At 47.4% G+C, this 25,359-nt stretch overlaps 3 protein-coding genes across 5 annotated transcripts; 2 read left to right on the forward strand and 1 right to left on the reverse strand.

Annotated features, from left to right (window-relative positions):
* Positions 1-14: 14 nt before the first annotated feature.
* rnf157 (ring finger protein 157) lies at positions 15-17,819 on the reverse strand (the record flags this gene model as incomplete). The annotated part of the gene is made up of 16 exons (XM_084485596.1): positions 17,241-17,819; positions 15,515-15,633; positions 10,542-10,630; positions 9,906-10,058; positions 9,549-9,666; positions 9,327-9,393; positions 8,392-8,435; positions 8,003-8,050; positions 7,029-7,100; positions 6,300-6,459; positions 5,577-5,689; positions 4,900-5,129; positions 2,700-2,808; positions 2,218-2,326; positions 1,286-1,509; positions 15-20 (listed from the first exon to the last, which is right to left on the reverse strand). Exons 1-16 carry the CDS (start codon positions 17,326-17,328, stop codon positions 15-17), a joined length of 1,749 nt encoding a protein of 582 aa, XP_084341722.1. The 5' UTR covers positions 17,329-17,819.
* A 496-nt stretch (positions 17,820-18,315) lies between these two features.
* On the forward strand, positions 18,316-21,686 carry srsf2a (serine and arginine rich splicing factor 2a). Of its 2 annotated transcripts, XR_014639556.1 has the most exons (4): positions 18,316-18,858; positions 19,318-19,627; positions 20,610-20,699; positions 21,215-21,686. XR_014639556.1 is itself a non-coding variant. In XM_084485263.1 (3 exons), the coding sequence occupies exons 1-2, from the start codon at positions 18,497-18,499 to the stop codon at positions 19,604-19,606; spliced, it is 651 nt and encodes a 216-aa protein (XP_084341389.1). In that variant the 5' UTR covers positions 18,316-18,496; the 3' UTR covers positions 19,607-19,627; positions 20,610-21,686. The 2 variants fall into 2 exon arrangements, 1 of the variants encoding a protein (XP_084341389.1); XM_084485263.1 differs by having other exon boundaries at positions 20,610-21,686.
* Positions 21,687-22,085: 399 nt separating this feature from the next.
* On the forward strand, positions 22,086-25,299 carry mxra7 (matrix-remodelling associated 7). Of its 2 annotated transcripts, none has more exons than XM_084485997.1 (4): positions 22,086-22,499; positions 22,890-23,133; positions 23,307-23,388; positions 24,922-25,299. In XM_084485997.1, the coding sequence occupies exons 1-4, from the start codon at positions 22,239-22,241 to the stop codon at positions 25,034-25,036; spliced, it is 702 nt and encodes a 233-aa protein (XP_084342123.1). In that variant the 5' UTR covers positions 22,086-22,238; the 3' UTR covers positions 25,037-25,299. The 2 variants fall into 2 exon arrangements, with proteins under 2 accessions (XP_084342123.1, XP_084342124.1); XM_084485998.1 differs by having other exon boundaries at positions 23,100-23,133.
* Positions 25,300-25,359: the final 60 nt, after the last annotated feature.

Here is a 25,359-nt window from a genome sequence, read left to right on the forward strand (position 1 = left end):
TCTTATGATCGGACCTAGAGCTGCACAACATAGAACAAGAATGTAGCATCATGAGATTTTGTGTAGGTCTGTCACATGATAATAGGAGTCGAATGAATAAATGGTAACAGCCCTTCATGTGAACATTTAAATCCCAATGTGACAATATTATTCACCTATTACATCACAATATTATCTACTGTTAATACACAAGATTTGATATGAACAATGGCACGGGCCTAAAGTGAACCTTCCCTCTCCCCTCTCTCCTCTCTCCCTCTCCCCCCTCTCTCTCTCCCTCTCTCCCTCTCTCCCCTCTCTCCCTCTCTCTCCCTCCCCTCTCCCCCCTCTCTCCCTCTCCCCCCTCTCTCCCTCTCTCTCTCCCCCTCTCCCCCCCTCTCTCCCTCTCCCCCCTCTCTCCCTCTCTCCCTCTCTCCCCCTCTCCCCCCTCTCTCCCTCTCTCCCTCTCCCCCCTCTCCCCCCTCTCTCCCTCTCTCCCCCCTCCCCCTCTCTCCCTCTCTCCCCTCTCCCCCCTCTCTCCCTCTCCTCCTCTCTCCCCCTCTCTCCCTCTCCCTCTCTCCCTCTCCCTCTCTCTCTCTCCCCTCTCCCCCCTCTCTCCCTCTCTCTCTCTCCCCTCTCTCCCTCTCCCTCTCTCTACCTCTCTCTCTCCCCCCCTCTCTCCCTCTCCCTCTCTCCCTCTCTCTCCCCCCCTCTCCCCCTCTCTCCCTCCCCCTCTCCCCCCTCTCTCCCCTCTCCCCCCTCTCTCCCTCTCTCTCTCCCCCTCTCTCCCTCTCCCCCCTCTCTCCCTCTCTCTCTCCCCTCTCCCCCCTCTCTCCCTCTCCCCCCTCTCTCCCTCTCTCTCCCTCCCCTCTCCCCCCTCTCTCCCTCTCCCCCCTCTCTCCCTCTCTCTCTCCCCCTCTCCCCCCTCTCTCCCTCTCCCCCCTCTCTCCCTCTCTCCCTCTTCCCCCTCTCTCCCTCTCTCTCCCCCCTCCCCCTCTCTCCCTCTCTCCCCTCTCCCCTCTCCCCCCTCTCTCCCTCTCCTCCTCTCTCCCCCTCTCTCCCTCTCCCTCTCTCCCTCTCCCTCTCTCTCTCTCCCCTCTCCCCCCTCTCTCCCTCTCTCTCTCTCCCCTCTCTCCCTCTCCCTCTCTCTACCTCTCTCTCTCCCCCCTCTCTCCCTCTCCCTCTCTCCCTCTCTCTCCCCCCCTCTCCCCCTCTCTCCCTCCCCCTCTCTCCCCTCTCCCCCCTCTCTCCCTCTCTCTCCCTCCCTCTCTCCCCCTCTCTCCTCTCTCCCCCCCCCCTCTCTCACCCCGTCCTGCTGGGAGGGTCCCCGGCTCCTCATGGGGGTGTCCGGGTGGTTGTCCCCCGCGGCGTAGCCCCCGTCCCCAGCCCCGCGGGGGGGCTCCCCGTCGCCCCCCCCCGCCAGGTAGGACCCTGACATGGAGGACATGGTGTCAGTGCTGATGTGGGAGTGCTGCGAGTGGGACGAGGCCATGGACATCACCGACTGGGCCAAGCTGCTGCTCACCGGGTCTGGCAGACACACACACACACACACACACGCAGGGGCACACACACACACACACACACACACACACACACAGGCACGCATTCACACACACACACACACACACACACACACACACACATGTGTAAATGGACTCATGGATGTCCACGTAGGCGCAACTCACATGCATACACACATGCACATACACACGCGCACGCACACGCGCACACACACTCACAGGCGTGGAAAAGCAAACAAGCACGAATCTGCACAGGCATTACAAATGTACTCGTGTGTATACACACCAATTCACACCAAACCACACACACGTGTATGTATATAATCATACACATACACACTAACACTCACAGTTTGCATTTAAAGGACCCTGCTTTTTTTTTTTTATTACTGCCTAATAAAATAGAAATATCAATAATATCAAAAATATTAGAAATATCAATAACACTATAACTTAACATTAGACCTTGGCAGCAAACTGTTTAAGAGTGTTTGCATGCCTGTGTGTGTGCATGCTTCTGTGTGTGTGTGTGTTTGTGTCTGTGTGTGTTTGCATGCCTGTGTGTGTGCATGCTTCTGTGTGTGTGTGTGTGTGTGTGTGTGTGTGTTTGCAACCGTCCGTGTGTGTTTGTGTTTGTGTGCGTGCATGTGTGCGCGTGTGTGTGTGTGTGTATGTGTGTGCTTGTGCAATCACGTGCGCGTGTGCGTGTGTGTACCTTCAGGAGACGTGATGGTGGAGGATAGGGGCGTCCCAGCGCAGGATGATTGGTCGATGGCTCCAGAAGACGACAGGGTCAGGTTCTCACTGTCTGGCGTCACACCGCACTAGGAACACCAGAGAACCAGGGGACACACTTTAATACAGTGTGCACTACTTTTGTGTTTATTTAAGTCTCAGGTGACTTTTCTTGTGATTCTCTTATATATATTATTGCAATGTTGAAGGGAGCTTGAAACTCAAGCATTTCATTGCTGTTGCTTTAATTGTTGTGAATATGACACATAAACCATCTTGAAAAACATCCTTTCTTTAAATATTATGAATCTTAAAATTATGCATTCATTTGACTACTGGTCCTCCAAAAATGTTTATGAATATGCCGGTCCTTAGAACAGAAAAGGTTCGGAACCCCTACTTTAATACACATACACACATATAAACACTCACAGAAACTAACACACACACGGGAACACACACCTCTGGCGGGTCCACGGGCAGCTTGCGACGGCACGCTTGGACCTCAGACTCACTGCAAGACTTCTCGTCCTCCTCCTCTTGGAGCACAGACGAATTCTGGGAAAGGGACCTGAAATAAACAACAGAATGTGGGACCAATAAAGACCGGTTATTCTGTTTCACTGCGTCCAGTGAAAGACAATATAATGACACAGACGGAGGAAGGTGGAGGACGAAAACAGAGTGTAGGGGGCAACGCATGCTGAGAAATACTTGTCTCAATACATTCCATTCCCCAATTTGTTTTGTTTTATTTTTAGCATTCGGACATAACCATGATGTCTATTTCCCGCTACCATAAACAGAATCTTAGCCGCCAAGTATACCATTATTTCCTCAAATAGTTTTTCAAGTGCTTCTCGCCTTTCTATACACACTCACTTCATTTTGAATGAACCACCAGTTGGCAGGCCTGGAGAATCCTTTCAGATCACTCTAGGACCCCCCGTCCACTACTCATGTAACCAGTGACTTGTCTCAAGGAGACGCAGAGAGCCACCGTGTTTTTAAAAGTCCCATGGCATGAAAATTTCACTTTATGAGGTTTTCTAACATTAAGTTGAGTTCCCCTAGCCTCCCTATGGTCCCCCAGTAGCTAAAAATTGCATTAGGTGTAAACCGAGAAGTAGGTATCTTGCTCCGCCTTTGATAAAAGGATCGCTGAAACGCTTCGATTTGGCTTCCGGCCCCATATGTCGTCAATGAGCTAGGACCGTGCGAGCGCCACATGTGTGTGTGTGAATACACACACTGTAACGCAAGTGTTGTCTTTGTTATTTGGATAACCGTTCTGCTGTTGGTGTTATGGCGCGTAACATGCAACACAATAACGCAAGCTTGCATAAAGCTTCCATTTGGTGAAAAGACTAGACTGCGTCGGGTTGGTTGAGAAGGAATTGGGAACCGCGACATGGAGGAGAAAAGGATTGTTGCCCAGGATTGTCCGTCGGAGCCCCGCTGTAGCGGGCAGCAGGGCCGGGCGGGCAGCCCCGGGGGCGGGCAACGGGGCTCCGGCGGGTGACAACCCTGGGCAACGGGCAGCGTTCAGCGGGCAGCGGGGCTCCGACGGACAATCCTGGGCAACAATCCTTTTCTCCTCCATGTCGCGGTTCCCAATTCCTTCTCAACCAACCCGACGCAGACAACCCCGGGCAACAATCCCTTTCTCCTCAATTTCACGGTTCAGTCTGTACTTAATATTGACGTGGAAGTGGAAGAACCAGAGGCGTCTGAGAACCCGACGCAGTCGTTTGAGATTCATAATATCATCCGGAGGCACAAACAGCTTTTGACCATGATAATATATTATATTATATAGATATCTAAATATAATATGATATTATTTAGATATAGAGCTCCAGGACTCCCGCCGGAGCACCCGGAGTGTTCAGTGTTCCACTGTAAACACTAGCGCATGGTACCGTGGCCGCAAGCTGCTCAGGGCCACACCCCCACCCTCCACCTTGACGGCACGTTTGTGGAGAGCTCATTGTGGGACTGGCTCGTAGTGGCTGTAACTCTGCACCAAGGCTGAATTTCTTGAACAACTTCAAGTACTGTATTAGGGGCCCACTAACACCTATTTTAAGGCATCCATAAAATAGCATGCCATGGGATCTTTAATGTTTCAGTTTTTGTACCGTCTGTTGAATGCTTGATACACAATATATATTTATATATATATATGTAATATGTAACATAATATATCAAACATAACATTTTGTTTGATATATTATATTACAGACCCCATACATAACAACAGACATAACAACAGAAGAAGATAAGTAGAGAGGGTAGAGAGGGTAGAGATAAGGCAAGATGAGGAAATTGCTTTGGAGATCATACGGTTGACTATATATGACGTGGTGATTTACTTTGTTGGTATTGCTGTGATTATTGTGTCCTTTCAGTGTCTACGTGGTGCATTACCTATTTATCTGTTGCTGTAGTGTATGTGGTCTTGGTGTATTTACTGTCCTGTTGACGTATGCTGTTGTGTGTAGTGGCTTGTGTGTAGTGGCTTGTGTGTAGTGGCTTGGTGGCAAAAGAATTTCCCCCTTCCCGCCTAGCCCCCCCCCCCCCCCCCCCCCCCACCAGGAGGTCCAGACCAACCCAGACCCCAGGGCCCTCTCTGTTGGGGGGGGGGGGGGGGGGGACCTACTTGGAGCCGCTCTTCTTGAGCTTCCCGCCCTGGCTGGAGTTGGAGACGTCCAGCGGGGAGGGGGAGCGGGGCGGTGCCGGGTGGGTCTCGCCGCTGTAGGGGGGCAGGGCCCCGCTGATGTGGCTGGGGCCCGAGTGGAGCGGGGGGGCCGCCGGCGACGTGCTCAGGGGGCCATTGAGGGCCTCCAGCAGGGACACTGCCTCGTAGCCTGGGGGGATGTGCTCCATCGCCTAGCAACAGCATCAACGAGAACAAATGACCTGGTGTGTGACGGATGCGGACATATATATATATATATATATATATATATATATATATATATATATATATATCCACACCTGCATTGTGTCATGAACATTTCTTAATAATGAATGCATCAATTCATATAGACGCTGTAGTGAATGGATAGCACATTTGAATGGGATATTTAAGTTAAGTATCTATTAACGTGTGTGTGTGTGTGTGCGTGTGTCTGTGTGTGTGTTTATGTGTGTGTGAGAGAGTGACTGCAGACAGACGTGTGTGCGTGTGTATGTGTGTGTGTGTGTGTGTGTGTGTGTGTGTGCGCACGCGTGTGCGTGTGCATGTGTGTTCATGTGTGTGTGTGTGTGTATGTGTGTGTGTGTGTGTGTGTGTGTGTGTGTGTGGGGGCGTGCATGCGTGTGCGGCTGTCGTACCGAGTTGTCCTCGGAGTCGGAGGTCTGGGATGTGATGACGGGGTTGAAGCTGCTGGGAGACAGTGGGCTCAGCTTTTTCCTCATGGCGCGGATCTGCAGCAGCGCGCGGAATGCTGACCACGCAAACACAACGACCACACCGATGAGACACACAGAGAGAGAGAGAGAGACGACGCCTCGTGTGGGACGCACACAGTTATTGTGTTGTACTTCTGATGACGACTCGGAATGTTGTCGGGTCTTTGGGTTCTCTCCACTACTGCTATTCACCGTCGCTTTGTAACCACAACAAATTGCCTTCAGGTTAAGACTGTGGACGACGTTGGTGAAATGTGACGCTTTGCTATCGGAAAGTGGTAATATGTCCAAGATCTGAATGAAGTCATGTTTAAGTCTTATCAATACAAGTATCAATATATCCATATAGATATAATTTGGTCCTGCTAGTCGGATTGATATTGATATTAATATGGGTATTGGTATTGGTATTGGTATCGGTATCGGTATTGGTATTGGTATTGGTATTGGTATCGGTATTGGTATTGGTATTGATATTGGTATCGGTATCGGTATCGGTATTGGTATTGGTATTGGTATTGGTATTGGTATCGGTATTGGTATTGGTATTGGTATTGGTATTGGTATCGGTATTGGTATTGGTATCGGTATTGGTATTGGTATCGGTATTGATATTGATATCGGTATTGGTATTGGAGGACTCACGCAGCCGGCAGATGGGGCAGCAGTTGGCCTGGTAGCGCAGGGTGTCAGCGCAGGCGTTGCACAGACACAGGTGGCGGCAGGGCAGGATGAGCGTGTCGCGGATGTCCGACAGACACACCACGCACTCTGCGCTGTTGTCGCTGATCTCGTCGTCCACCACCTGCAGAGGCGGCCGATATTGCGGGGCGGAGGGGGAGAAACTCGTTAGACTCATTAGTTCTCTGCCTTGTTTGGCGCGCAAACCCGCTTCGGGTCTGATGTGATTTGGACGTGAATCAGGGTCGGAATCCCCATTTTGTTTTCCTGCATCTGCGTCCACACACATCGTTGGAGCCTAATCGCTGTCTGTCACGTTGTTGTTCAGGTGATTATATACTAACCACACAAGGTGGTTAGTAGCACTAGTTTGCTTGTGGCTATGAATCATTTGGCCTTCTGTTCGTACATACAGGACACCTTCATGAGACCTTACAAGGTGTTTCCATTATTTTCTATCAAAAATTTCTCATCGGATATCGATAGCTTGTAAGTCAGCAATCTCCCACGCCCCCAATATGCATATCAGGTGACTCTAAGTGGGGTACCCACCCCATGGTGGGGAAACCCTTGGGCCGTTTCAAGCAAAGAGGTTTGGTTCTAACGCACCATTGTTTTATTATCTGGGACACAACACAAAAGCTGACCATTGGCAGAAGCCTGTAATGTAAGTAGCCAGGCCCAGTGTTGTACCTTGGATTCCTGGCTGTTGTATTTGTTCTCGATGCCATAGATCTCCTGGAGCAGGTAGCTGACCCCGTCCACCTGGGGAGGCAAACCGGTTTTAGAACACAAGACAATCTGGGCCATGGGGGACTGGAGGACCACTCAAGACGGCGCCTTTCAGTTTATCCAGGTCAAACAAGTTAAGTTAAGTTAAGTTAAGTTAAGTTAAGTTAAGTTAAGTTAAGGAGTAATTAAGTAATAGGGGGAGGTAGAGGTAGGTGGATGGGTGGAGGTAGAGGTGGGTGGAGGTAGAGGTAGAGGTGGGTGGAGGTAGAGGTGGGTGGAGGTAGAGGTGGGTGGAGGTAGAGGTAGAGGTGGGTGGTGGTAGAGGTGGGTGGAGGTAGAGGTGGGTGGAGGTAGAGGTAGAGGTGGGTGGAGGTAGAGGTAGAGGTGGGTGGAGGTAGAGGTGGGTGGAGGTAGAGGTAGAGGTGGGTGGTGGTAGAGGTGGGTGGAGGTAGAGGTGGGTGGAGGTAGAGGTAGAGGTGGGTGGAGGTAGAGGTAGAGGTGGGTGGAGGAAGAGGTATAGGGAGGGATGGGTGGATGGGTGGAGATGGAGGTGGGTGGAGGTAGACGAGGGTGGACGGGTAGAGGTAGGTGGATGGATGGAGGTAGAAGACGGTGGATGGGTGGAGGTAGAAGTGGGTGGAGGTGGAGGAAGAGGTGGGTGGAGGTAGAGGTAGGTGGAGTTAGAGGGGGTGGGGGTAGAGGTAGGTGGAGTTAGAGGGGGTGGGGGTAGAGGTAAGTGGAGTTAGAGGGGGTGGGGGTAGAGGTAGGTGGAGTTAGAGGGGGTGGGGGTAGAGGTAGGTGGAGTTAGAGGGGGTGGGGGTAGAGGTAGGTGGAGTTAGAGGGGGTGGGGGTAGAGGTAGGGGGAGTTAGAGGGGGTGGGGGTAGAGGTAGGGGGAGGTAGAGGAAGAGGTGGGTGGGGTGCGTTTTAAACTCACCACTTGTTTCTGCTTCAGAGGTTTCACACAGAAGCTGCCGTCCATGTGCTGCCAGAGACACACAGGACTCTTCAGATTACAGATACACATGAAAGAGCATCACAGAGGACTACATTCCCCAAAGAGATGGTGATTACAGATACTCTTGACAGAGCATAACAGAAAGACTACATATCACCAAGTAGATGATAGATGTAGCTCTTCAACTGAATGAATTTGAGGAGAAAGTCTTGACGTTTGACAAAAATGTTCCTCTTATTCAATGACACTTACTTAGTGTCTAATCTAATGACAAACACAGATGAATGAGCACCAGGTGTTGTTGCAAGAGCTCAGCGATATCTGCTGTTCTCCTCTATTGTCTGTATCAACAGGATCATTTCTCTTACCTTCTCAAAAGTAGCAAGCAACACGTGGGAGTGGCCCATATGTTCTGCAAGACAAGAAACAGAAATATGCTCATACCTTTGTGGGTGTTGATGTATCTGATCAGTGTCTCTGTTGACACCTGGTATATTGTACATGTCAGATGTACACAGATAGTGTAATGCAAACAACACATCCACACAGCAGTTTCCAGAGCTTATATAATCAAAGCTCTAGCAGTTACATAATATATATATTTATATATGCATCCAATGTGCCTTAGATTAATATGCAAGGGCTAGTAGCCCTTATAACAACAACAAGTTTGCGAATAATTGTGAGTAAGCCCTGTTCACAACTGGCATTAATATGTGTATGTGTTAAGCCAATCAAAAGCAGATAGCTCTAAGCACAGGGGTGAATGCACTCAAGACGCATTGAGGACCCATGGCGGTCCGGTCGCTCAGACCCCCTTCTGAGCCAGTCGGGGCCGCATAAAGCCTCTGTATTTTAGCAGTGCATACGTGAATGTGTCCTGGGCCACGTCGAAGGACCGCCTACTCAACTGACGTGAGCCAGATCATTTTGACGAAATGATCTTGCAAAACAAAATAGCATGTTGAAATAGAGAGAGATTTCTTTCAGATTAGTCTTGGTCTTTTTCAATGAACGATATTTTACACTATTAGATCGCTCGTTTCTATTTTCAACATGGACATTGTGTGGCAGTTGGGGAAATATGTGGAAAAAAAGTGGAAAAATGGACGCATGTTGATGCCAGGCGTGAACAGAGCCAAAGTGTCCTGGAATGCCTACAGTGTGGTTCTCTCGTGATAAAACATACATGGATATCGGAGCTGGCCAGATTGTTACTCACTACAACCAGAGGCCCACTTCAATGGAAAAGAAAGCCCACTGAAGGTTGAGTGGTACAGACAGGAAGCCAGTGTATACTGACCTTCGCCCTCGTCCACCACAGCCTGCACCACCATGGGGAAGATCTCCTTGTCCATGTCAAACAGCAGCTGGGAAGGCAAGGGAAGGGAAGGAACCAGAACGTTATTGTTCTAACGTGATTGTTTTTCAGTGCTGTAGGCTACAAAACTCATCTCACTAAATATGTTTGGGCTGTTGACTCTGCAGGAGCCGACCTACACGCGTACACACACAGAGAGCCTACCTCCTCGTCTGCCCATTCGCTGAGGTTGACGGAGTGGGAGGGCAGGCAGAACTGCTGGCTGACTCCCCTCTTAAAGTGCACCGTCTCCGACTGCAGAGAGCTGTCCTGGGGAAGGTAGCTGCATGGGGACAGGGCCCATCAATCACACTGTCTGCTGTCAGGATCCAATTCAAACGTTATTTATCATTATTCAGTTAAATATTATTACCTACAGTATCATACTACACTATCAAAATCATGAAGATATTTTTTATAGATTCGGTAATTAATGAAGACAGAATGAAGGTTCCAGAGCAGTAACATCATTTGAACTACATGTTCCCAAACAAATAAACGTTAATATAGCCCAGATCTTACATTGGCACTCCGCTGTGGAATTCTTCCATCGCTTGGTAGTAGATGGTGATGGCCACCTGTGTGTCAGCGTCGAACGTGAACTCGATGTTATAACAGGCCCTGTTCTTCACCGCCTCCTCATCCTCACCCGGCAACTTCAGGTCCTCGCTACACCTGTGGGAGGGTGGGGGTGAGAGGAGGGAGTGGAAGGGGAGGAAATGTATCACAGAGTGTCGTCTAAACTCTATGGCTGAATGCATCCTATAAAAGAGTAATCACATCTGAAATCGTACAGTGGGGACAGTGCCATCTTTAGCGGATCCTGGTATTGCAACACACATTTTTCTCAGGTGGGTCCAATAATGCAGGTGGAAGTCCACAGACTTGTTTTGACTGATTATCGCATCGTAAAAAAACTGGCAGGCTTGGAGTACGGCAGAGAGTGGGAGAAGTCCAATAAGAAAACATAATTACAAACTCCATTGATTATGCATAATATACAGTCATCGTCATAAGATCTATAGAAGCATACATCTAAATACTGAATGGGGCTTATTGCGACGCATTCAGTTCCCCCACCAAGCTGGTGTTTAGAACCCAGATGGCCGCTGGGTGAATAAGGCCCATTGGCCAAGCCAATGTGGGGCGTTTAGGTACCTTACGAGCCGCAGTGTGTCCTTCCGGATGTTTATAAGGCTTCTCAGCGTTTTCACTGGTTCCTGAGGTGGGGGGGCTGCATACGGGAACTGAAAGAAGAAAAATAACACCCACAGTCAAACGTTTATTTATTCAAACCTGCGCTTTGAGGAGCCCACACGATGAGTGCATGAATAAGTACAAGGTGTCCATGCCTGTTCAAAGCTTTGAGTCGCAGTCAATTAACAACAGGGGCCCCCTGGTTGGCTTTAAGAGGGCACAAGGGGGTCCAAAGAGGCAGCTTTGTCGCTACATGCTGAACAATGTGGTTTCTCGATGTTTGTTGTACATGTTATGAACTTGGGGGGCCCCAAGCGAGATTTGAGCATGAAGATGTTACGAAGATAGTCAACTCTCTGCTTCTTTTGCACACCAATTGCTGTTTGGAAAAAGACACAGACCATTCTGGTAACGTCATTTTGTTTGCATGTTTCAAGTGTTGAAAAGTGCTCAAACCAGCTCACACCACGTCTTTCCTGTCAGCCCGAGCATAAGGCCGGTGCCACAGATCACATTCACCATTCGGCACCCTCCTTCACAGATCACTAGCACCCATGGGAAACCCATAAGGGCGACTGATAGAGAATAACTTATTTTTAGGACACTTCGGACAGCAAAATATTTGATTTAATTTTAGAGCATGATCATGGGAAGATACAGGCAGCAAAGTTACCAAGCATACATTCAGTGAGACAATGGGTGTACATGATTCTTTTAGGGAAACTTTCACATCGTGGGCAGTGATTACAAAGGAAACAAAGGTGAAGGGGAGTGACCATGGTGAAGAGTTTAGGATTGGCCATGACTGTTAAATTGCAATACAATATGGCTGAAGTGGACATGTCTCTGAGGCTGCAAGACAGTTAAAGGAATCTACACAACAAAGAAGTCAGTCGATTGGCCTCAGTATCAGACTTCGTGGCTACAGTGGCAATACAAATGCTAACTATCTTAACAACTTTCAATTAGAGAGAGGCGGTATCTCTAGGTCCAAGGAGAATGTATAGAAATTCCTTTTCAATTCACTAGTAATTATACAAACAGGATTTATCTAATTTGTATATAATTGTATAATGTAGTCCCGATTTATATTTCCACGACAGCAACACACATTCTGTTGAGATGCAGTGGCGTGTTTCTATATGAATGGCATCTTCCTTACAGTGTCTCTCTGCGCACACACTCCATACATGCACACACAAACACACACAGATACTCCCTCCCATATAAACACAGACTGATTCCATAGGACAACTTGGCACAATAACAGAACAGATAAGAAGCCCCGGGAGGGAAGACAGGTGCAGGAGACCAGCAGAAGGACAGCAAACCCTTCCAGGGCTCCTCAGAAGCAAACAGCCTATGTACTTATCATAAGGGCGTGACACATGGATGTGTGGAATAAAGGATGATTTCAATGCCATGGGGGATCAGTCTAGGAGTTTATACACACCACACTGACAACGACGAATGCTTCGTCAAGATACACAAAGACACAGCTTCATCAGCACATGTTAAATATGAAATGAGGTCAATCCACCCAGAGCGTGATTATCATCACAAAATGACATTGATCATTCCTTTGAATATTCATAGTCTTTTGATGCACTGTTCCTCCTGCCTTCTTCTTTCCCCCATGCATCTGATTTCCTGCTCTACAGCTAACAACAGACGCAGCCGGTGGAGTGAATTAGCATTGTGTTTCACCTGGGCCAGTAAGCAGATGGGAGCGGCAGGTGAGGGTTGACGGCCGGTCAGTGCACAACCAGGCTTCATGGTACTTCACATCGATCCGTTCCAGAAAATTGTTCCGTAATTGGACTTTCGGTGCTCACCATAGATTTATGGGTGCTGTGGCTGCAGTTTCGCTCACTGAGTGTGCACTAAGATCGAGCAGGAGCCATTTGTATTCTACGGCCAGTCGTCAGGTTACTATGGCAACAGGCCGTTACGGTAATTGTAGAGCTCATACAATGTGCTTATTTAAAACTGATGCGTGTTTCCTTCAAACCTGAATAAAAAAATATGAATTGAGAGACTAGACTATTATGACTATACATATTGACATTATTCAGATTTTCTACAAAAACGACATGATTCCAAACTGCTCAGAGCTCACCTCCAACCCTTAACCAAACACAGCTTTTGAACAAGCGGGATTGCAAATCCTCGGCTCCTTTTTCCCATTCGTCGTGTGTTTTTGAAGGTAAAGTAGCTGACTGTGGGAAAGGAGAGCTGAGAAGACTGGTGCTCTGTGAGAGACGATGGGGGGTGTGGAGGGGGGGGGTCACCCAGGCGAGGATGTGGTTAGATACCCCCACACTGCTCTCCTTCACCTAGGGCCGGGGGGGGAAAGGAATCTGTGCCTTGCTGTGTGCGTGTTTGTATGCAAGTGTGTATGCTTGGGTTTGTGTGTGTGTGTGTGTGTGTGTGTGTGTGAGTGTTTCTATGTGTGTGTTTCTGTGTGTTTCTGTGTGTTGTAGAATGTATCAATATTGCTTTTTTTGCTTTAGTTAATGATTGTGTGTGTGTGTGTGTGTGTGTGTGTGTGTGTGTGTGTGTGTGTGTGTGTGTGTGTATCTATCCGTGTACATTAGCTGTGAATAGCACAGTATTTAGTATAACTAAACATCTGGTACCAGCCGGAGTCATGCCGAGCAAACCACACATGTGTGCGCACACACACACACACACACACAATCATTAACTAAAGCAAAAAAAGCAATATTGACACATTCTTAAAGGAAGGCCACAAGAAACCTTGGTTGGCTTAATAAATGTTTGGGCCCGTGGAGACCAGTGTACTGGACAGGTATGCTAGGCTTTGAAGAACTTTGAAGAAAAAAACTACCAGCGTGTATTTCTTGATATTAAAGCACATACTACAGTGGCTACTCTGGAGAGGGCTTGTGTGTGTGTGTGTGTGTGTGTGTGTGTGTGTGTGTGTGTGTGTGTGTGTGTGTGTGTGTGTGTGTGTGTGCGTGCGGACTACCCCTGGCAGCTCTTTAATCATAATGACTATGTGTTTTGGGATTTGGTGTCTAAATATGACACATTACTTGTCTCCTGTGTTATCATAATAGTTTCCCCGCTCCACTATAAACAAAGCACAGAGGACACACACCGTCCCTCCCACTCCCTACCATAAAACATCCACAATCAGCAGGGATACAAACCCTGTACATATGGCTCTTGCTTGACCTACATTTGACATTCCTAAGCTGCATGCAGAGTTATGAGGAGAAGTGGAGAAAAACCCTTGAACAACATACACTTCATCGAGGCACACTTACAAAATAACGGTACACGCACACACAATGAAAACAAAACCACTGCACTGGTTCATGAATCCACTCTTCCATCTGCTAGCCAAATAGGAAAGCTTATATAAATGAGGCAAAGATCACACACACAGTTCCAATCCACACCCTCACAATTTCAATTCTGAAAACCGATTAAGAACACTCATTTTTGTGCAAATATAATCTGCGAAAGAAATGGCCGCTACTAATTCTATCCCCGGTCTAGACGGCGGGTCGCCTGAGATCAGGGAGCAGACTGAAGGATTCATCCTTCGAGTCTCCCCAGAGATAGAGGTTGTGTAGCTACATCTCAAGCTAAATCGACAGACAGTACACGTCCCCAAAGCCCTGTTTAAAAAAGAAAACTTCAAAGAGCAAGAGGCAGACTTCTTTGTCTTCTTCTTCTTCCATTCTTCCGTGGCGCCGAGGTTGCATTAGATCTGAGACTGGCGAGGGCTTGACCTTGACGTCTATAGCAATCAATATAGAGCCCGGCCAGCTCTTTCACTTCCCAGTAGAGCAGAAGATTGGAACCCACAGACTCTCTTTTCATTTCAATTAGGCCTCATGCCAACCGTGGAGCCCATTGAAATTTAGGTTTAATTAAATTATTCCAAATCCCATTGGTTCACGCAGCAGCAGCAACCTTGAGTAGAAAACACCTTATCTCAGAGGGAATCTTGCCTGAATCACGCCCCAAGATCATTATAATAACAATCGGTTACATAATAAAGTTAAACATTAACTTTTTGGTCAGGCTTTTTTTTAAAGCATGTCACCTAAATGCCTCACTACAATAGTTATTTATAATACATCTCTATAGATGTTGGATTCTACTTTGTTTAAAGGAGGGTTTGTCTAGGATGAAATTTTGACTATTGGTGCTGTCTCGGGTATTTGGCTCATTTAGAATTTCCCCTGCCTGCTTCAGAATGGCTGGCTACGTGCATACACAAACCTGTCCTTAAAACAACCCTAAACGTTGCAACTCACCGAGTGGTTAGTGGTGTTCGTTGACGTTCCAAATCAAGTAGCGTAGCAAAATACAGTTTTTTTATTGCTCGTTGGCCGGAAACGGAAAGGGGGACTGTTTGGTACGTTTGGTTGTAGTCTTTTCGCTCGGTTCTCCGTCTCAACAGTAGTGCTAGAACCGAGCAAAAAGACTACAACCAAACGTAAACAGCCCCCCTTCCCGTTTCCGGCCAACGAGCAATGAGTCTTCCAAAATAAATCAATGGGATTTACAAAATGCAATTAATGTGCAATAAAACATGACAGAAACTGTATTTCACTACGATACTTGATTTGGAACATCAACAAACACAATCGGTGAGTTGCACATTTCTGAAAACAAACGTTTAGGGTTGTTTTAAGGACAGGTTTGTGAATGCACGTAGCCAGCCATTCTGTAGCAGGCAGGGGCGATTCTAAATGAGCCAAATACCTGAGACAGGACCAATAGTCAAAATTTTGGTGTCAACACCTCTATTTCATCCTAGACAAACCAAAAAGGGGGCTCAATGTTAAAAATACTGGAATTGTCCTTTAACATTACCTATTTCATTACCCATTACCCCAGGTGTCCCACTGACCATCGCCTGGAGCAGAGAGGGGAGTATAACGAATACCTACCGCCACAGGTCTGATTCCCAGGAAGTTGAGGTCGGTGTTCTCCCCAAACAGGTAACCTTCTGGGTGGGTGGAGTCAAACTTCTCTCCTCCCATGATGAAATGACTGGCAAAGTAACTCCCTGCAGACAAAACATAAAAGGGTCAGGGTCAATGACTCTAAACTTAAAAAGAGATACAAGATAGTTATCTTGTATAATCATCTTTCACATTGTACTTGAGACGGATGTCTGTGTTATAGTGACTGATTGGTTTGTTCTGCGACATCAGGAGAATCTTGATCGAGCCGTCTGTTGCCAATTACATTTAAAATGCATGAAAGTGGCTGTGAACACCGCAAATGGACAATATAAATCGTACTAATTACTATAGGGCCCTGTGAAAAAAACATAAAGCATGACAAATGTTTTCCCTACAACACCATCCTTATGCAGTAAAACAGAGCCTCCACCCAAAGTTATAAAGTAAAGTACAAAGCTCGCTGTGCTTTTTTAGTTAAGGGAATACTTTGTAGATTGGCTTGTTGTTGTTGGACCTTTTGGGACCGGAGAGTTCGGCCAGATGTTGTTTTGTTGCCAGCGCTCTCTTCGTGTTGATGACCAAACTGTTAAATATCACCTAGAGGTTGAGCCTGGTGTATAATCAAACACAGCTGATATCATAGTGCTGAACTCATGAATTACTTACTATGAAAGAGAGAGGGCAGGGGGGGTAGTTGTTTTATGTGCGTCTGGGTTTTACAATGTAACTTTTGGGAAATAACACAGGTTATTTGATAGCAAAATGCATATATATAGATATACAGATAGACTGGCTGATGTAGTCAGACAGAAAGACAGACAGACAGACTGACAAATGGATACATATACATCAAAAGAGTCATCGTATTATTTTGTAACAGGTGAGCTGCTTTTTTGACACCAGATCTCAGCACAAGAAGTGGATCTGACAGCTCAGTTTCTGCAGCAACAATTCTGGGATATATGTGTTCCAGATACCATCACAACAACCACTGCAACTACAACCACAACCTCACCGTCCCTCTCTGCTCCCTACACACAGCTTTTGAAGGCATTAGCACAACACAGGTTTTTGGTGAGTGAAACCAGGTACACATTTTCCATTATCACAGGCACCAGGTCACATTTGAATAATTCAATGCTGTTCACACCCTTCTTAGTAACTACTTCAAGCCTCGAAAGCACTGAAATCACAATGTCTCTGTGGGTTTTTACATATTAACCTAATCGTCAGACCCTACGCATTGTATAGACCATAGTACAGTAGGCATATGTACTGTCAGGCATGAACATCATCCAAACTATTAGCCATCTCAAGATCAATATTAAGTCATGTGGTTGGCGTCACATTTCTTCAAAAATAAAAAATAATCTGGTAAAATGCTATTTATGATCTTAATGCAGGCTGCTGATCATGTTGGTCTATATAGACAGACCTATCACTCTACTGAGAATATAAATTTGTGCACTGAATTGGTCTCCTTTCCCGACCAGATGGCGCTGAGTCTCTGGCTCCACAGGTATCTGCATACATATGTTGTTGGATAGCGCAATTATTATGACGATAGCATATTAACGGCTTGAACGATGGCGTCTGTTGTAGACGATACGTTGCCCTCCCGTTATAAACATACATACTTTCGCAATGAGAGTTGATCAGTAATCCTCAGTGACCGTACAGCCCACACACAACATGACTATGGACTTACCCGATTTCGGCGGATAACGGTACACCGAATTGGACGGGATGTCCACTTCTTCCACGCCTATGTTCTGTCTGCTTATAAAAGCTCCCATTTCCAGTTGAATTCAAAATAAACGTATTTAGCATAACACTCAATATCCACGATATTAAACGACGGACTTAATTTCTAGTATGTAATCCAGTTCGTGCTGCCATTGCCATTTCCCTCCGGTCCAAGGCCTCTGAATGGGGCGCCCAGTGTTGTGACCGTTGCGGGGATTAGTGGGTTCTGTGACCGCTTATGTCTCCCGGTTGAACGCTGCGGACCGAGACGCTGTGCGGAGGACGACCGAGAGCGAGTCCCTTTAACACCGGAGCGGATCTATTGTGTGACGGTATCGCATCTTCTTTGCCTGTCGGTTTTTTAAAGAGCAAGTCAAACGAGTCCCCTGTTTTTTTTTTTGCACTATGTGATACTAAATCGCCACGAACTCAGCATATTCTTCCCGTTTCAATTCACTGCTGTGTGATTTCGATGGTCTTGTTCGACGTCCTGTCAAAGACCACTTCTATTGCTACCCGTGATGACGTCAGGGACAAATCCGGACCGTGGTTTTGCGCAGTCCAATCCAGGAGCTCGCGACGCCTCTGTTACTGGACCGTCCTACGCCAAACGGGTGATCGACACGGACTGCACTGCAGTGTGTAACAACGAAATGTGTTGTAAAACTTGAAAATGCCCCCTTATAATGAAATTTAAACAACTCAACAAATCCTGAACATACTGGCATTTTTTTTTTAATTATAAAATGTTGGCAACAAGTCAACTACGCCTAATACACATAATATTATCCAACAACGTGGATAATCCCTGTTTAATATTGTACAACGTTGTGTATTCAGCCACACACATTTAATCATACAATGTATCAGAATACAACCGACCGTGGACTATAAATAGTGTGCCGCCTGCTAGTGAACAGTCTGCAGTACCACCCCGAGCCAGACGGGGGCGCCGTGTTCTCAGCGCTCGACCCCAGGAGGCCGACAAGAAGGGAACGCGTCGACGTGATGTAAAAATTATAAAGTGGAAGCCAGCCGTTCTGCCGCCATTTCACGGGAAAGAAACGCGGACAAAAACACGCTGGGGACAAACTATTGAACCATTGCATTGCTGCCGAGAACAAAGGCATTGAAGAGTTTAACGGAATCGTGTGTTTAATTGAGGACGTAGTCAGATAGCTCAATTCGACTGCTCTAAAATCCCAATTTGGAGCAAAAATGAGCTACGGAAGGCCACCGCCCGACGTGGAGGGGATGACCTCCCTCAAAGTGGACAATCTGACGTACCGGACTTCACCCGAGACTTTGCGCCGTGTGTTTGAGAAGTACGGTCGGGTAGGCGACGTGTATATACCCCGCGACAGGTACACCAAGGAAAGCCGCGGCTTTGCCTTCGTGCGTTTCCACGACAACAGGGACGCCGAAGACGCGATGGACGCGATGGACGGCGCCCTGCTCGACGGGCGTGAGCTCCGGGTGCAGATGGCGCGCTATGGCCGCCCACCAGACTCCCACTACGGCCGGAGGGGTGGCGGCGGCGCGCCCCGCAGACATGGCGGTTCCGGTAGAAGAAGCAGGAGGTAAATATTTCTGTGTACAAACGTTGAATGGCTGAAAGATGAAATGTGGCGTCTGCGCCTTTTAGTCTAGTATTGAGGGGGTCGCCCGGTGCGTATAGTCTCCAAAGGTGTATTTTAAAAGCCGAAACAACAACTACAGGCCACGTGACCAAGGGGTAAACGTTTCGGGTCTAGCCCTTCGTCAGTACAAGGAACACTGATGAAGGGCTAGACCCGAAACGTTTACCCCTTGGTTATGTAGCCTGTAATTGTTGCTTCGGTTTTTAAAATACTTTTGGAACTTCTCAGCCCTTGTGTGCGATCTCCCGTTTCTTCACATGTGTACAAACGTTACCAGTTTATTATCAATGTTTGACATTGTGGAGGAGAATAGGCGTGTAGTCAATGCGTTTATCAAGACACGTAGGATGCATTTTGGTTTCGCTTTCACTAAAATATGTCGATTTTATTCTCATGCAGCCGCTCGGGTAGTCCGAGACGCCGCAGACGCAGCCGTTCCAGGAGCCGAAGCCGCTCCCGAAGCCGCTCTCGCTACAGCCGTTCCAGGTCCAGGTCTTACTCCAGATCCAGGTCCAAGTCCAGGAGCCAGAGGAGAAGCAAGTCAAAGTCTGCTTCCAGACCGCGTTCCCGCTCAAAGTCCAAGTCAAAATCCAGGAGTCGAACCCCGCCATCCAACGCGGGATCGAAGTCCCGGTCCAGGTCCAAGAGCAGGCCCAAATCTCCAGAGGATAATGGCACAGAGTCTTAACCCGAACCCGGGAACCAGACGGTAGGGTCACAGGCTGTTTCAAAGTCATAGAATGAATGTTTCAGATTGCAGTTGTCGCGAGGACATCTGCTTCGTAGAGGCCCATTCATAACTGATAACAGATAATCCAAGCATACATTGTTTTTTAAGCTGTTTCATAATTGGATAGTACTCGGTCTCTTATGACTGTAGACTCCTGTTATTCTCCATGTGCTTCAGTGGTTGTGTTAACCGCTTTAAAGCACATGCAGCTTAACTGTGTACATTTTAGAACGGGACTACTACACCGATGTATATGGTCACTGGGTGTCCAGGCACGTTAGTGCGTGGGAATGTGAGGGCTGGGCGTGCTGTAACCAAAAACGTGCACCTAAATGTGGAATTCTTTCCTCCAAGCTGCGGAACCCCGTTTGCAAAGAGGAGTTGGGGGTGTGGCAGTGTGAGGCAGTTAGTGTGTGGCCGGCCCGTGTGACCTGCCTGGTGGCTGCCGCGGGCGCTGCAGGCATTGGCAGTAAGGAGCAGGTCACCATGGCAACGTTGGCTGCTAAAACGGGAGCCGGTCGCCATGGCGGCGGTGGGTGCCGGTCAGTTGGTGTGTGAGGTGATGGTGGCGAGGTGCGTGCGCGGGACCACAGGCCCAGAGGTACAGGGCAGCTGTACCTGAGGCTGTGGTCCTCCTGCTACTTGCAGAGGGAGCGGAGTCCCCAAGGTTTGTTAATCTAATAACAGCCGTGTGTCGGCCCCAGGGCCCCCTTTCAAGAGGTAGGGTATCTGAGAAAGGGAGGCCTTGGGAAAGGTGACCGGAAATGCTAATTTTACTGTTGGTGCAGTTGGCATTTCTAGAAATGCCCCACCATACCTGCGACACCATGTCCAACTCTACTACGGGGTTTCAACAATTATGATCAAGCCTGTATAATCCCAGTAGTCAGACTAGCTGAGCGTGCAGGACTGAGTCAGACTGTGAGTCTCATCGTTATTAATCCCATCCATTCTCTTTCAGATCTCGGAGTGGCTGAAGGTTCACCAAACACCAGGAGCCGGGACTGAGCCTCTGGACTGCACTGTTCACCCCCTGATTCCAGACCAAAAGGTCATTGGTCTGAACCCCAATGTTTAAAAGAGTTTAATTTTCGTCCACATGTCCAAACTGTGTTGTGATTTGCTGTGTGCTAACTGTTTAGGGGTGAGCCATTTAGAAGAAGTGTGTGGTGAGGCAGCTCTCGTTTTTTTTCCCTCTTCATTAATAGTGATTGCATTTGTGTTGCGTTCTCGCTTTTCTTTACCCCCGCATCGCAGCTCTCATTTTAATCCATGTTTGGAGACCCATTTTTATAGAAGGGCGTTCAAGTTTGTTCATTTTCTTGTTCAATGTAGTTCAGCTAGACAAGGACTGACCTGTCGATAGGAACCGACCCACTCTGTGTAACATGTCCGCTGGTCGCATTGTGTAACGCCATACCGAGCAGAGAGCGCCACGTGTGTACAGGACACTTCGCTTGCTAGGGACTTTTTAGTTTTTTTGCTACTCCAGCACAACCTTTTTGATCTCCTCTGATACCTTCCTGTGACTCTAACACTCTCTCCTGTGTATCTTTTGTGCACTAGGCGCAGTTGTGTAGCAGTTGAGTAATGCTGGTTAGCTGGTAGAGGTGATGCGGGGCAGTGCGCTGGTTTGGCGTGTTGCGGTGTGCCCGTTTGGCGTGTTGCGGTGCTGGGCGCCCCCCCGCCCGGGGCTCCACCCTCCGCTGCCGGTTTGTAAAGTCACAGGTGTGGCAAATTGTGTGCCCCTCATCCACTCATCTACTTCCTGTCATGTGACTTCTCTCCCCATCCTTCCTGTGTACACATTCTTGTCCTCCTTCCCTCCCTCCCTCCCTCCCTCCCTCACCTCCCCCGTCCTCCCTTCTGCGGAGCTGTTTTCTCCCTCCCTAAAGGTAGCTGTTGGAGTCTAGATGGACTCAAGTAAATCGTGGGATGGCCAGTCTGTTAAGAAAGGGTTGCATTACTTTGTGAAGTCCTCCATTGTCTTGTAATTGCTTCTGCTTAATGACAATAAAATATTTCATATTCAAGTGAATCGTTTCTCTGACTGCTGTCCCACTCAGGTTCTCATTAGTATTTAACTGTAATTACATTGTTAAGAGCAAAGGGGGGGGGGTCCTTAAATAAGAACTCCAAACTAAAATGGAAGCCAGCCACTGGCCGTCGGCCAACCCCTCTGTCAACGTAAGCCTGGCTTTACTTCATCATGGACTTTGCGAGGTCCTTGTCAACTTGTTTGTGCAAAAGTCCGCTGATGCGATTACCTGCAAAGTAGTGAGTCGCGCGCACGCAACGTGACATCGGTTCACCTGATCCCAGAGTGATGGCGATGACGTCAGCGCCCTGGAAGGGGCGTGTTGAAAGGATATGACGTGCGGCAGCACTTAATGTATATCACCGATGCTGATAATGTGGATTTGGACCATGAGGAAAATCACAAACAAGGAGTGAGGTGTTAGGGATTTTTCGTGTTTACATACACGAAAAAACGCCGTATAATAAATAGTAAAAGGTAGGGAAGACACACTCCAAACAAACAGTCGGGATATAGAGCATACTACGCATACAGTACCGCCGCTTGTGAATAATGGATTTAACTTTTTTACTCGCCGCCGTTATTTTCACTCTTCTTGCTATTGTGGTGGCAACGTCCATATTTAATGGTTCGCCGTCCTCGGTTGACTTTGCGAGGAGCTGCTTTGGACAAAAGGATGAAGCTCAGGCGGGATTAGATAAATCTAGTGCATGGCAGAACGGTCATATTACCAACAAGAAGAAAACGGACGACTGGAATGAAGTTAGTGGGAGTTCACATGACCACTGGGAAGTCGTTAAATCGGTCCTTTCCGTAAGTTTGTCTGTCCTGTTTGTTTCGCAAGTTAACACCAATGTGTCTAGTGCACAGTACTCACATATTCACCACATCATACTCCAACAACAATGATCTATCTGGATGCTGACATTGTAGTGGAAACACTACGAGTGTAGGGTAGATGTCTAGAGGAGGAAGCTATGGAGAGCTGATCATGGATGTATTATGATATAAGGTGAACTTTGAGACGGAACTGAGTGAAAACAAAGCATAGGCTACACATGTCCCAGTCCTGCTTATTGTGCGCACTTACATGCAGTATTGCGTACCACCGAACGCCTATATGTAGACCTGCGTTATTGTGGGCCAATCCTTCGTTATTATGACATGGTACTCCTCATCTCTCTCGTACGTAATGTCTCGCAGGAGGAATCGGAGGCTCGGCATGACGCTGTTGAACACGCACCCCCGTCTCAGTCCACTTCCGACGACTCTAGATGCATCCGTCCATCTAGGAGCAAGAGCTATGACCTGGACTCTCCGTCTGCTGCTGCCTCCTTGGGGGTCGGTGGTCGGAGGTCTCTCATCGGGCTCTCTGAGAAGGAGCTCCTAAAGTGTGCTTTTTCTTATCCCCAGACCGAGGGATTCTCAGAGAGCCCGGATTTTGATGGTAAGAAGAAGCATACCGTTGAAGGACAACCCCTATAGGCCTATATTTGTGTTCAGTATTCAGTATTCTTGCCATAGAAATCTCCACAAAGAGATGTAGACTAATGATGAATAAAGGTTGATTGATTGGTGGAGGGATTTGCGCTGTGAATGAACTGAGCCATTTCTGAATAGATCTGAAGTATCTCCCGGGACAGGCCCGTACCAACCGCATAGAGACCATGATGTCCAAACAGGAGCTGGAGGAAGAGCAGAGGTGAGGACTGGGTCATGGTTTCAATAAACATACAATTCTACTTGAACTACAAACTATTTGTTTTATACGTAACACGGACCAAGTACATATCTTCTATTGCCTGTTTGGGGAATTGTATCTAGTCATCACATTTTAATTTGTTTTAATGTAAAAACACCCCTTAGCAATGGTACCAACCAGTTCTCTGTAAAGTGGATTGTCTGCCTGCTCCTAAACATTGGAAAGCTACACGTGTACGCCATGGGTGTTTTGGTGAAGTGTTCGCGTGTCACTCCAGAGTCTTCCGTCCTTGTCTGTGCGATCACTCTCTTCGGCTTAAGGCTAGACTGAGTGGGGCAGTATTAGATCTGTCCAAGTGTCCAGGGTTCAAGGTATCCCAGCTTAGGGGAGTCACTCTGGGCCATCTCTGGAAATGTTTTCTCTGAATGAACATTCAGTTCAGAGATCAATAGATGATGACCGTAGAGAGGTATACAGAAGAAAATATACCGTATACTAGGAGAAATGGACCTGGGACACACAGTTTCGATTCAATCTGTAGATCCAGGTTTCATATTTGTCCCCGCATCCACTGCTTTTATGTTTGCATATAGTTCCCCACAGACTTAACCTTTCTATAGGCCCGTTGGACAAACAGTAAGGGAGAGTGGGGATGTGTGGTAACGTACTGTATGTGTGTATAAACATTTATTTGATGCTTAACTGGTAGGCTAAGCCCCAAAGCAAACAGCCTCAGTGTGTCTTACCATCCTGTGGCCTGGTGCCAATATTCCACTGCTTTGGATATCTGTTGGTCCGTTGGGGCGGGTGCTTGTTGTTCTCCTGTGGAGGTGTTGATTTAGGGAACCTTTAGCTGCTGACTCAGTCTGAAGGTGAAATAGTCAGTTAATTCCACTGAGGGTTGTCCCTTATTTGGCCTCAAAGCGACACCAAACAATGACTGGCGTTGCCAAGCAGTTTGCTTTAAAGAGGCCATTATGTCATTGTTTGAATATTTTTTGGACAACTGGCACAATCAGCTTTTTTTCTGGGATAAGATCATATTGGGTTGTTTATGCTGATTAAATAGCTAGCAAATACTAAAGGACTTCTATTTAGAATTGATCGTGTAATTGACAGTTTTATTTTAATTTTGAGGTAAATCCTGCCACTTCTACTACTGTAATGCGGTTCTGTGTTCAAAATCCTTGCCTAGGGGATTTTGCTTGCACCAAATAAAGGCCATTAACCATTAATTGACTTGCTTCATGGACAGTTTGACTAGATAACTGATTACTGTTAGTACCAGAAAGGCTTAGACAATGAGAACATTGATGTGCACTTTATTCTGCATCTGCAGATGTCTACCTACCCTGCTCCTAAAGCAAGGCCAGGGTGGTCCCCATGGAAATGATGGAACTCTATATGACTAAAAGATCTTTGGTTAATAAATAATCTCATAAGCCATGAATGCACTATACACATATATAAACGAAATGCACTGTGAAGCCTATTGTATATGCTCTACATGCTGAGTGTGTTGTGTCTTCCCAGGGTGCAACGGGAGCAGCTGGCGGCCATCTTCCAACTGCTCAGAGAGAACAAGGAGACGTTTGGGGAGGTTTCAGAGGGGGAGCTGGAGGACCAGTTCAGGCTCTACTCCACCTAAGGCCTGCCTGTGACACTACACCCCCGCCCCATTCCCTGTGAACCATCTGCCATTGAGATCTATGAGCTCTTCTTAAAGACGGTTTCCGTCTGATGAGTTCCATACGTTAGGAAACATTTACGGAAAGACACGCAAAGCACAATCAGAACAATACTGAATACTCATCGTCGTCCTTCTGTTCGCTCAGCCCCGTCTACCGGTAAACTCCACGCTATGTCAAAGTAAACTAGCTCAGGACGATCTTTGATAAATACCAAACTGTAAATAAGACAAATGAATTGTGTAGTTTGATTAGTTTTATATGAGGTTAAGTTAAAACTAGT

Source organism: Micromesistius poutassou (assembly GCF_964030765.1).
Source record: "Micromesistius poutassou genome assembly, chromosome: 21".
NCBI classification, from domain to species: Eukaryota; Metazoa; Chordata; class Actinopteri; order Gadiformes; family Gadidae; genus Micromesistius; species Micromesistius poutassou.

Excerpts from the sequence above, each read along its gene's own strand:
- srsf2a (XM_084485263.1), top strand. The coding sequence starts at position 18,497 with ATGAGCTACGGAAGGCCACCGCCCGACGTGGAGGGGATGACCTCCCTC. Across the intron at positions 18,859-19,317 it reads TCCGGTAGAAGAAGCAGGAG|CCGCTCGGGTAGTCCGAGAC; the intron begins GTAAATATTTCT and ends ATTCTCATGCAG.
- mxra7 (XM_084485997.1), top strand. The coding sequence starts at position 22,239 with ATGGATTTAACTTTTTTACTCGCCGCCGTTATTTTCACTCTTCTTGCT. Across the intron at positions 22,500-22,889 it reads TCGTTAAATCGGTCCTTTCC|GAGGAATCGGAGGCTCGGCA; the intron begins GTAAGTTTGTCT and ends AATGTCTCGCAG. Across the intron at positions 23,389-24,921 it reads GAGCTGGAGGAAGAGCAGAG|GGTGCAACGGGAGCAGCTGG; the intron begins GTGAGGACTGGG and ends GTGTCTTCCCAG.